The sequence below is a fragment of the Canis lupus genome, chromosome 17 (genome assembly GCF_011100685.1).
Source record: "Canis lupus familiaris isolate Mischka breed German Shepherd chromosome 17, alternate assembly UU_Cfam_GSD_1.0, whole genome shotgun sequence".
Taxonomy (NCBI): domain Eukaryota; kingdom Metazoa; phylum Chordata; class Mammalia; order Carnivora; family Canidae; genus Canis; species Canis lupus.
Genome location: NC_049238.1, coordinates 30,982,378 through 30,994,231, shown reverse-complemented (window position 1 = coordinate 30,994,231; position 11,854 = coordinate 30,982,378). Strand labels below are relative to the sequence as shown.

General features: G+C 38.6%; 1 protein-coding gene across 4 annotated transcripts in view; it reads right to left on the bottom strand.

Annotated features, from left to right (window-relative positions):
* Positions 1–11,854, bottom strand: part of LOC100685565 (tetratricopeptide repeat protein 39B-like) — a 53,292-nt gene that overhangs the window by 35,634 nt on the left and 5,804 nt on the right. For 3 of the 4 annotated variants that reach the window (XM_038561313.1, XM_038561312.1, XM_038561314.1), the window contains one exon: positions 202–2,360. In XM_038561313.1, the coding sequence (XP_038417241.1) occupies positions 413–2,188 (1,776 nt within the window). In that variant the 5' untranslated portion in view covers positions 2,189–2,360 and the 3' untranslated portion in view covers positions 202–412. Of the gene's footprint in view, positions 1–201; positions 2,361–11,854 lie in introns of those variants that run through there. The other variant, XR_005372330.1, reaches the window with a different exon arrangement.

Genomic DNA, 11,854 nt, shown 5'->3' with positions numbered 1-11,854 from the left:
AATATATGTTAATTGACAGTTTTTGTTATTGATAATGCTTCTAGTCAACAGTAGGCTACTAGTGGTTAAGTTTTTGGGGAGTCAAAAGTTATACACAGATTTTTGACTGCACATAGGTCAGCACCCATAATCTCTGTGTTGTTCAAGGGTCAACTGTACATTATTTGCCTTTTCTTTTTCAAGAAAATGTGCATCACTCCATTTGCCAGTCTAAGACATTCCATTTTATAGGTAAGGAGAGGGAAAGAGGGAAAAGTAATGGCCAATTCCTTTCTTGTTACTGATCAGATTCTTAGCAGCTGCCTCTTCTTGGATTTCTTCAACAAAGAAATAATTTTTTGACTGCTAATTACCTTGCTGATTGCAGATACTTCACTCATAATAAACAAAACCACACTTTGTTTGGTTTGTGTCAAGACCATCGCTTTTCTTTAGCTATTTGTTCAAGAGCTATGTGAGTCCTAAACTGTAATCGGGCTTCCATGGAATAGTCTTTGTAGTTTTTTATGTTGTCTAGGTTTTTTGTTGCACTCTCATAATCTCCTTTTAGGTAGTGAAGAATTCCTAGTTCGTAATAAGTGTATGGCACCAAATAGTGGTCATATTTTAACAACTTCTCCTTTTGAATGACACGATTAAAGTAATGCTCAGCTGTCGAATATCTGCCTAAATGTTTCAGGCATAGACCTTTCAGTAAATTTAACAAACTTATGTCATCTGTGCCATACTCTTTATTTGGATTTTCTCGTAAAAGGTCTTCTCCTCTATTAATTATTGATAACCAGCTTGAAATAAGGTCTAGTTTTTTACTCATGACTCGGAAACCACTCCAGGCATAAATGAATTCCAGGATGGGCTGTGCAGTAAACCAGCCTGTAGTAGTGCCATAGCGCTGGCCCTTCTCAGCAACAAACTTTTCTATTGGCACAGAAGTTCCTAAAATTTTGATTCTCAGGCTATCCACTTTTAAGAAGAGAGAGTTTAGGTCCTCACTCTCTGATTTGACAGACTCAGAAGGAAGCAAGGCGAGTAGCATAGCTTTACTGTATACATATATTGTCTTGGACCACCTGCTCTTATGAGACAGTAGGTCAGCATAGTGGTAAGCCTGCTTCCAATTCCGCAGAAAAACATGGCACCACATGAGTTCCCAATAACAGAGGTGATGAAACTGCTTCCATTCATTTTGAATAAAAATGCATTGCTCTAATACTAACTGTGCATTTTTAAAATTTCCTTTCAGCATACTAAAACGTGCATGAAAAAATTTAAGTATGACACAGTTTGGAAATTTCTGGAGGTAGATTAGGAAGAGGTCCTCTACAGCAGAACTGTGACCCTTTTCAACACCAAAAGCTACAAAGATATAACTGTAATAAAAGAGTAGAGTTAGAACACTTAAGATATTGTTTATATGGGATTCAGATGCACTCTCATAAAGCAAAGTCAAGCCCACGTCTCTATCACCAGAATATCCAACAATATTGAGTAGTTTAAGGGTCTTTGGTGGCACAAGTGATAATATCAGATTGAATGCTCCAAGTCCAAATTTTACTCCTCCAACCAGATGTCTGTAGGTTTTGCTCTGGTTGTTAGGTATCTGTGTTAATACTTGTTGACAGTCTTTGTATATTTGATAACTTAACCCGATGTTGATTGCACTTTTAAGGAAAGCAAACATACTGTCGTCTTGTATAAACGTTACAGTGGATTTCAGAATCAAGCACTCAGCATAGCAGACTTCTGCATGCAATTCCTCTTCTTTGATAGCCTTTATTCCCTGTTTATTCACTAGATGAGAAAAACTTGTCATCCTAGATTTTCTTCGGAAACCATTGCAGGTTTTCAAAGCTTCCTTTGTGGTAGTCATTCCAATCTGTATATCCAGTGGGTCAAAAGTCAAGATGGCCTTAACAACCATAAGGATATTATAAATTAGAGCATGGTATATACTTTTTTTTGACCATGGATGAATAAGATCTATGGCCTCTTTGAATCTATTATTTAGAAATAAATACAATCCAGTTGTGCATTCTTCTAAGGAAGACATTAGATTCATTGTTGTTGCCACAGGGATAGTTTCATAGGCATCTTCAAATTTGTCCTCATCACTTTCTGCCTTACTTAGAGTAAATGATGTAAAGACATTCTCCTTATCATTTTCTCTTTTACTTAGAGTAAGTGACATATTTGCTTCCTTACTTTAGAGATGGGCAGTATCTGACAGGGAGTGATGTGGCCGCAATGAGGGTAGCTCCTGCTCTCCCAACTGAGCTCACTTCTTCTACAGCCTGAGGTGTCGCTGTTACAACGGAGGCAGACAAACTAATAGTGTGGGTGCAGCATTAGAATATTCTCATCTATGGCAGACAAGATGGGGAGGGGAGAGAAAGAATTTTATTTACTCATAAGAGGTATTTCTGAGAAATTCAAATCATTTGTAATATATAGAAAACATGTGAAGTAAATCCTTTATAAACAAAGAGTTCTTTCAGCAATAATACACATTTTCAGAAATGTTGATGGGGGAAGGCTTATTCCCTTTAAGAAATTTCTTTTTCTTTTTGTATAATTGATACACTCTCTATTCTCTGCCCCCCCCACTCAGTTTTACTGAGAAAAAATTGACAAAACTGTAAGATATTTATTTTTTTTAATTTATTTATTCATAGAGACAGAGAGAGAGAGAGGCAGAGACACAGGCAGAGGGAGAAGCCGGCATCATACAGAGAACCTGATGTGGGACTCGACTCAGGGTCTCCAGGATCACGCCCTGGGCTACAGGCGGCGCTAAACCGCTGCGCCACCGGGGCTGCCCAAAACTGTAAGACATTTAAAGTATATAACATGATGGTCTAGGGGTGATAAGAACATTTTTCTACTTTCAGCAAATTTCAATTATACAATACAATGTTATCAACTATAGCCACCATGTCATATATTAGATACTTAGATCTCATTCATCTTATAACTGAAAGTTTGTATTCTTTTACCAGCTTCTCCCTATTTCTCCTATCCCCCCAACCCCTTGCTCTTAATGTTCCCATAAGGGGACTTTTCTGCTAGAGGAATACTCTGGGCTGACTTCTGGCTGGGAGCTGATAAAAAGACCTGGAAGAGTGTTGCTCTATCCCTTCTGAATTCCTCCTTTTGAATTGGCCTGAAACCAACAACCAGAAAGAGTTTGTTTTCTGCTCTCTAGCTGTGCCTGGGACCAGATGGGCAAAGGTTTAATTAGGGGGTGAAGCATCGGTGAGCCCAGTTGGCAGCACATCACGTCTTTTTTTTTTTTTAAGATTTTATTTATATATTCATGAGAGACACAGAGACACAGGCAGAGGGAGAAGCAGGCTCCCTGTGCAAGCCCGATATGGGACTCTGGGATCACACCCTAAACCGAAGGGCAGATGCTCAGCTACTGAGCCACCCAGGCGTCCTGGCAGCTCATCACATCTGAAACCACAGTAACTGTCAACTTAATCAAAAATCAACTTTGGGGTCCTTCAGCCTGACTCTTGCATCTATATTCCATTGGTTCTGAACTCAGACAGGAAAAGGCATGTTATTTATAGACCCTTAAGACTATATCCTCCTCCTCTAACTCTTGTATTCTCTCTTTAGATGATTAGTACTATCATCCACACTAGATCTCTCTCTTTTTTTTCCTCCTCCCATATCCATCAGTGACCAAATCCTGTCAGATCTACTTTGTTGAATGCAGTACCTCTCTGTTGTCCTCCAAATCACCCTGGACATTCTTCTTTAATGAGGTTATAATACGGTAAAATGGTATGATATGGTAAAATGCACAAACTGTTAAGTTAGACTGCTTAGGTTTGAATCCTGATTCTCCACTTGCTTGCCTTTACTGTGCTTCTGTTTCTCATCTGCAAATAGGGAATAATAATACTTCTACCAAAGAGTGGTTGGGAGAATTAGGTAGATTAATATATGGAAAGCGGTCAGAACAGTACCTGGCATATAGTGTAAATACTCAATATATTATTTTATACAAATCCCCTCATATCCTGGCATATAGCAGGTGCTTGCCAAATTGTTTAATTTTTTTAAATTTAATTTAATTTTTTTTTTTTTTTTTGCCAAATTGTTTTAAATGACGTTTGGGATGCAGACTGCTGTGTGAGGAGTTTCATAGCTTTTGGCGATAGAAGTGGAGTCATTTTATCATTCTTTTGCTTAAAATGTTCTGTCTGAGATGCCTTCTTTACCTCTGTCCACTTGTCTACTTTTAAAAGATCACTCTAGCAGGGTGCCTGACTTGCTCCATTGGTAGAGCATGTGACTCTTGATCGCGGCGTTGTAAATTCAAGCTCCACATTGGGTGTAGAGATTACTTAAAAATGTAATCTCTTTGTTTTTGTTTTGTTTTTTTTTTAAGGATCAGGGGCACATGGGTGGCTCAGTCCGTTAAACATCTGCCTTTGGCTCAGGTCACAATCCCAGAGTCCTGGGATCAAGACTCACATCAGGCTCCCTGCTCAACGGGGAGTCTGCTTCTCCTTCTGCCCCTCATGTTCCCTCCCTCTCTCTCAACAAAATAAAATGTTTTAAACAATTAAAATAAAAAAAATATCAGTCTAGTAAGAATGGATTAGGGAGCACTAATACTGAGCCAGGAAGATCAGTCGAGTAGGGGCTTGAGTAAGATAGAGAGGAAGCAGAGAGGGATACAGAGCACAAGTGTGGGGAGGAAAGCCTTGGATGAGATGAGAAAAACCTCTTACACTAACAGAGAAGAGCCTTCCTTTCTCTTATTCGTTTAATACAGATTGAATTGAGCCCCTTCAATATACTGAGCACTATTCTTGGTGCTAGGGATACAGCAATGAACAAAATAAAGACCTGGCTACCATGGAATTGGTGTTCTTAGGGGAGGGGCATTCTTGGCAGGGAGAAGGATGTTGTGATGTGGAGGAAAACACAAATGAATAAACAACATGTCAGCAGTTGATATATGCTATGAGGAAGACTAAAACAGATTAAGACAGAATAAGAAATTTAGAGAGTGATGGGGTATAAGGTACTTGGTATTTTATGTAGGGTAGTCAGAGAAGGCCTCCCCAATAAGGTGACATTTGAGGAGAGATATAGAAGATGTGAGAATCTCTTGATCTCTTCTTTCAGACTAAGAGAAGTGAACATCCTATGTATTCCCATGATGCCTTGTGCTTACCTCTATACCAGCACTTGCTGGTATAAAATATATATATATTTTTAAACATTGGTCTTTTTTTTTTTGCATCTTTTATATCTATCTTCATCATCAAGTATAATGACTGGCACTTAGTTATCAAACTAAATTAGCATTTATTAAATGGCTATGACAGTTTTCAATTTACATATATTAAGATAAATTCAAGATGAAGTAATCCTTTTACTTTTAAAACTATGATACTAAAAAATGTAACAACGAATACTACAAAGAATTGGTGTCCTTAATATAGTAAGAGTTCCTAGGGATCACTAAGCTAGGAAAAACACCCCAACAGAAAAATCAACAAAGGACGTAAATAAATTAATTACCAATAAGCATAATGTTGAATCTCATTATAAATAATAAAATGAAAAAATTTAAAATATCTCCATCTTAAAAATGAAATTTGGCAGATTAAAAAAATTCATCCAGGGATCCCTGGGTGGCGCAGCGGTTTAGCGCCTGCCTTTGGCCCAGGGCGTGATCCTGGAGACCCGGGATCGAATCCCACGTCGGGCTCCCGGTGCATGGAGCCTGCTTCTCCCTCTGCCTGTGTCTCTGCCTCTCTCTCTCTCTCTGTGACTATCATAAATAAATAAAAATTAAAAAAAAATTAAAAAAAAATTCATCCAGTGTTAATGAAGGTGCAGAAAACCAAATACCTTTGTGGACTTGTTGGTGGGTATACATAAGTGGCTGCAACCATTTTGGAGAGCTATTTGGCAACATGTTTTAAAAGCTTTTACATTTTTTTAAATGATCTATTTATTGTGGTGGGGAGGGACAAAGGGAGAGGGTGAGAATCCCAAGCAGACTCTTCTCTGAGCATGGAGTGGGACGGGGGCTCGAGATGGGGCTCAACGTGGGGCTTGTTGTGTTTGTTGTGGGGCTTAATCCCATGACCCTGAAATCATGACCTGAGCTGAAGGCAAAAATCAGTTGCTTAACTGACTAGGCCACCCATGTGCCCCAACATTTAAATTTTTTTTTATACTCTTTGACCAAGTAATTTTACTTATGGAATTACCCTAAGGTTATAATCAGGGATGTATATAAATATCTACAGAAGGTATATATACTTCAGCATTATTTATAATACAAAAATGAAAATCTAAATTTCTTACAACAGTGGATACTGATGGAATACTATCGCAAACATTATAATGTTGTAGACTATTTAATGACTTAAGAAATTGTTTATGGTATAATGTACTGTATTAGTTGGGGTTCTCCAGAGAAGCATAACCAATGCCAGGTATATACAAAATAATACATAAAATAAAGAACTGGCTCATGCAGATCTGGAGGCTGAGGAGTCTCAAGATCTGTAATTGGCAAGCTGCAGACCCAGGAGACCCCATGGTATAAATTCTAATCTGAAAGCCAGCAGGCTCAAAATCCAGGAAGAGCCAATTTTTCAAGTAGAGTCCTAAGGCAGGAAAAGACTGATGTTCTGGCTCAGACAGTCACACAGGAGGAATTCTATCTTGCTCAGTCTTTTGTTCTGTTCTATTCAGGTCTTCAATTAATTGGATGAGGTCCATCCACATAGGGGAGTCAATCTGCTTTACTCAGTACTGCTTACTACTGATTCAAATGTTAATCTCATTCAAACACCCTCACAAACACATCCAGAATAATATTTGGCCAAATGTCTGGTCCTGTGGACCAGTCATGTTGACTCGTAAAATTAACCATCACATATACTAAGTAAAAAGAGAAGGTTTTTACAAAACTATATGATGTGATTTTTTTCCAAAGAAGTGATATATGCATAGGTAAAAATTGGAACTATAAATTTCAGATTATAATAATGATTATATCTGAGTGGTGGGATTATGGATAACATTTATATTCTTTTTTTTTTAAGATTTTATTTATTTATTCATGATAGACAGAGAGAGAGAGGCAGAGACACAGGAGGGAGAAGCAGGCTCCATGCAGGGAGCCGGATGCGGGACTCGATCCCGGGACTCCAGGATTGCGCCCTGGGCCGAAGGCAGGCGCCAAACCGCTGAGCCACCCAGGGATCCCCGTATATTCTTTATTTAACAACATTCAGTAAATATTGAGCACCTACTATATAAGGACTATGCTATGAAATAGGCATAACCTAGTTAATGAAATAGAGTTGGACCCTGCCCTCACAAAATTCACAGCCTGGTATTTGTACTATTTATAATTTCCACAATCAATATGTTACTTATATTCGGCGGGGGGGGGAAGCCTATAATAGTTTTGCATGCTTATTTCATGTAACTCTCACAACTGGATGAAGTGGGTATTATTGTCATTTCTCTTTTATGTATGGGGAAACTGAGTCTAAGTGAAGTTAAGTGACTTGCCCAAAATCATAGTTGATGTATGTATGGAGAACAGGATTCAAACCCAGGTGGTTGGACTGCAGAGCTGACAGTCATAGTCAACAGTATAACATGAGCTAACTTATTTATTTAATCTTATTTTTTAATTTTTAAAAATTTATTTAATCTCTACATCCAATGTGGGGCTCAAATTCACAACCCAAAGATCAGAAGTCACATGTTTTTCTGCCTGAGCCAGCCAGGCTCCCCAAACTTCTTTCTTTTAAAAGATGTCATTTGGCAATTATTTATCTGTAGCAGTGAACATGACATATTTTATTGGGAAAGTTAAGCCATGTAGGATTATTGTTGTTTTTTTCATTCTGCTTTCTATATTTTCCATTTTCTATAGCAAAAGTAAATTATTTTTATAACTTAAGAAAGTTTTTGCATTCTGAATTTAATATTACATGGATAATTAATAATCTTTTTAAAAAGATTTTATTGGGCAGCCCCGGTGGCTCAGCGGTTTAGCGCTGCCTTCGGCCCAGGGCCTGATCCTGGAGACTCAGGATTTTATTTATTTGAGAGAGAGAGAGAGAGAGAGAGCACAGAGGGAGAGGGAGAAGCTGACTCCCTGCTGAGCAGAGAGCCCAACGTGGAGCCCAATCCCAAGACCCCAAGATCATGACCTGAGCCAAAGGCAGATGCTTAACTAACTGAGCCACCTAGGCACCCCTGGATACTTAATAACCTTATCCATATAATCCAGTGGAATAATTTAGCTAAGTACAGAAGAACATACAACATTGCTGTCCAAAATAACTCAAAATTTTGAATTGTATTATTAGCTTTGAATCATTTTTCAAAGTATACTTGAATGTATATTACATGAATGAATACAAATGAAACAACCAATGTCTAAAACATGTAAGTGATTTGTCTAAAACCAAGTAGTAAATTGCAGAGACAGTATTCAATTTCAAGTCTTCTAAGTCCCAGGTCATTGCTCTTTTCATGAACTCAGACTATATTCATCAAAGAGGTAGGTGGAAGGCCTTGGGCAAATCATTTAACTTCTCTGATTCTAGGAAGTGATATATTTAAGCTAAGCTTTTAACTATGAGTAGGACTTTCATAGGTAGGATTGTTCACAGGAACAGTCAAGGAATATTAATATTATAAGGATAAGAATAGCATAAGGAAAGGGGCAGAGGTCTGTTAAAAAATGAGCAGCTTGGGGACGCCTAGATGGCTCCGCGGTTGAGCATCTGCCTTTGGCTCAGGGCGTGATCCCAGGATCTGGGATCAAGTCCCATACTGGGCTCCCTGCAGGGAGCCTGCTTCTCCCTCTGCCTATGTCTCTGCCTCTTTCTGTGTGTCTCTCATGAATAAATAAAAATTTAAAAATCTTAAAAACAAACTAACAAACAGGGGGAATCCCTGCGTGGCTCAGAGGTTTAGCACCTGTCTTCACCCCAGGGCGTGATCCTGGAGTCCCAGGGTTGAGTTGCGCGCCCGTGTTGGGCTCCCTGCTTCTCCCTCTGCCGTGTCTCTGCCTCTCTCTCTCTCTCTCTGTGTGTCTCTCGTGAATAAAGAAATAAAATCTTAAAAAAAAAAAAAAAGAGCAGTTTGCTTTGATTTTAAAGTGAAAAAAAGAGTTAACATATGTAAAACACTTAGTATAGTGTCTGGCACATAGTAAATACTCAGCAAATACTAACATTAGTAAGATAATTGGAGGCTAGAAACCTCTTTTAATATGAGAAAAATGAGGCCCAGAAACTTTGTAACATATATAAAATAATATGATTATTTAGTAATAAAGATGGGAACATATGTTGCCTTACTTCTGAACTCAATACTTTTTCCAGTTCACCATATTCATGTTGGAATATGGCTGTAACCACAGATTGAGACAGTGATTATGGACTGTGGGGAATCATACTCCATACCAATGAGGTGAAAATTGCTGGGACCAGTTTTCCAAAGAAAGAACAGTCACAAAGGTGCCCATACCCAATACTATCTCAAAATTATATACTAATTGGGGTGCCTGGCTGGCTCAGTCATGTGACCCTGTGAGTCTTGATCATCAGGGTCATGAGTTAAAGCCCCATGTTGGGCATGGCGCCTAGTTAAAATTTAAAAATAAAATTTAAAAATGACATACTAATTATAAATGTTGTATTTGAATTAGTGAAAAGTTAAAGGATATTTTTGAATAATTAAATTTTATATATTCTAAAGTTTGTGTGTGTGTGCAGGGGGCAGTATATAAGATATAAAAGTGTTTAATTCAGGAAACAACCTAGGGCAGCTCGGGGCTCAGCAGTTTAAACGCCGCCTTCGGCTCAGGGTGTGAACCTGGGGTCCCAGGATCAAGTCCCACATCAGGCTCCCTGCATGGAGCCTGCTCCTCCCTCTGCCTGTGTCTCTGCCTCTTTCTCTATGTGTCTCTCATGAATAAATACATAAAATCTTAAAAAAAAAAAAAAAAAAGAAGGAAACAACCTATTGCTAAATTGACCCTCAAATATTTAGTGTATATAATTGCCGATTTAACCGCACTCCTGACAAAAATAGCATGTTGTTTTAATTTGCATTTTTAGTAAGGACAGACAATTTTTTCGTTGGGGGGCCTTTTTTCTTGTCTGTTTCTGTGGGGTTTTTTTTCCTACTTTTTACTGGGTGAAGTCTTTTTTTTTTTTTTTTTTTTTTTTAAGTAAGCTGTATGCCCAAAGTGGGGCTTGAAGTCAAGATCCTGAGATCAAGAGTCAGAGGTTCTACTGACTGAGCTAGCTAGGCACCCTATCAGACTTGGTTCTTAACTAGAGATTCCATAGTCTTGGATTTGGGGAACTAGGTAGATCTGAAAAATACTGGAGGATGGAGGGTACAAACTTTTTCTATCAAGAAAACATGAAGAGGAGTGCCTAGTTGGCTCGGTCAGAGAAGAATGCTGACTTTTGATCTCAGGGTGGTGGGTTTGAGTTCCACATTGGGTGTAGAGATTATTAAAACCAAACAAACTTAAAAGAAAACATGAGATTTAAAAAAATTACTGTTAGCATCCTTTCATTAAAAGGGGCAGCACTATATGTTGGCAAATTGAATTTAAATTTAAAAACAGAACCACCTAGGGATCCCTGGGTGGCGCAGCAGTTTAGCGCCTGCCTTTGGCCCAGGGCGCGATCCTGGAGACCCGGGATCGAATCCCATGTCCGGCTCCCGGTGCATGGAGCCTGCTTCTCCCTCTGCCTGTGTCTCTGCCTCTCTCTCTCTCTGTGTGACTATCATAAAAAAATTAAAAAAATAAATAAAAATAAAAACAGAACCACCTAAAAAAGAGGGGGGGGGCAGAGGAACATTAAAAAAATAAGATAAAAAAAAGATAAATGAATAAATAAATAAATACGACATATTCACAGAATAAAAGATGGTTCTTCCCAAGAAAGAGTGGTTGGAATAGTAACTATTTTTATGGAATTGGAGTTTTTTTTTTCAAGGTTTTATTTATCTATTCATAAGAAACACACACAGAGAGACAGAGACATAGGCAGAGGGAGAAGCAGGCTCCACGCAGGGAGCCTGATGTGTGACTCAATCCCGGCACTCAACCACTGAGCCACCCCAGCATCCCTGGAATTGGAGATGTTTTTATCAAAGTTCTGACAGTCTTCATAGCAAGATTTGGGTACCACTGCACTCACCATGTTACAATTCTAGGTCTTAGTCTCATTTGAAAAATGAGGTGGTTAGACTAATGATTTAATAAAATTCCTTGTTTCCCTATGTGTTTCAAACCATTTCTTTCTTATGAAGTCTAAACTTATCTATTTGAGTCACAGTATATGTATCCATTTATCATTGGCTTGGGAATAGGTTTTCTATTTGCTTTTTAAAGAAAGGTACTCTTGTGATGCCTGAGTGGCTCAGTGGCTGAGCATCTGCCTTTGGCGCAGGGCATGATCCTGGAGTTCCAGGAATGAATCCCATATCAGGCTCCCTGCAGGGAGTCGGCTTCTCCCTCTGCCTATGTCTCTGTTTTCTTTCTGTGTCTCTCATGAATAAATAAATAAAATATTTTATTTTATTTTTTAAGATTTTATTTATTTATTCATGAGAGACACAGAGAGAGAGAAAGAGAGAGAGAGGCAGACACACAGGCAGAAGGAGAAGCAGGCTCTATGCAGGGAGCCTGATGTGGGACTCGATCCCAGGTCTCCAGGATTACTCCCTGAGCTGAAGGCAGTGCTAAACCTCTGAGCCACCTGGGCTGCCCAAAATAAAATCTTTTTTTTTTTTTAAGGAAAAAAGGTATGCTTAATCTTAT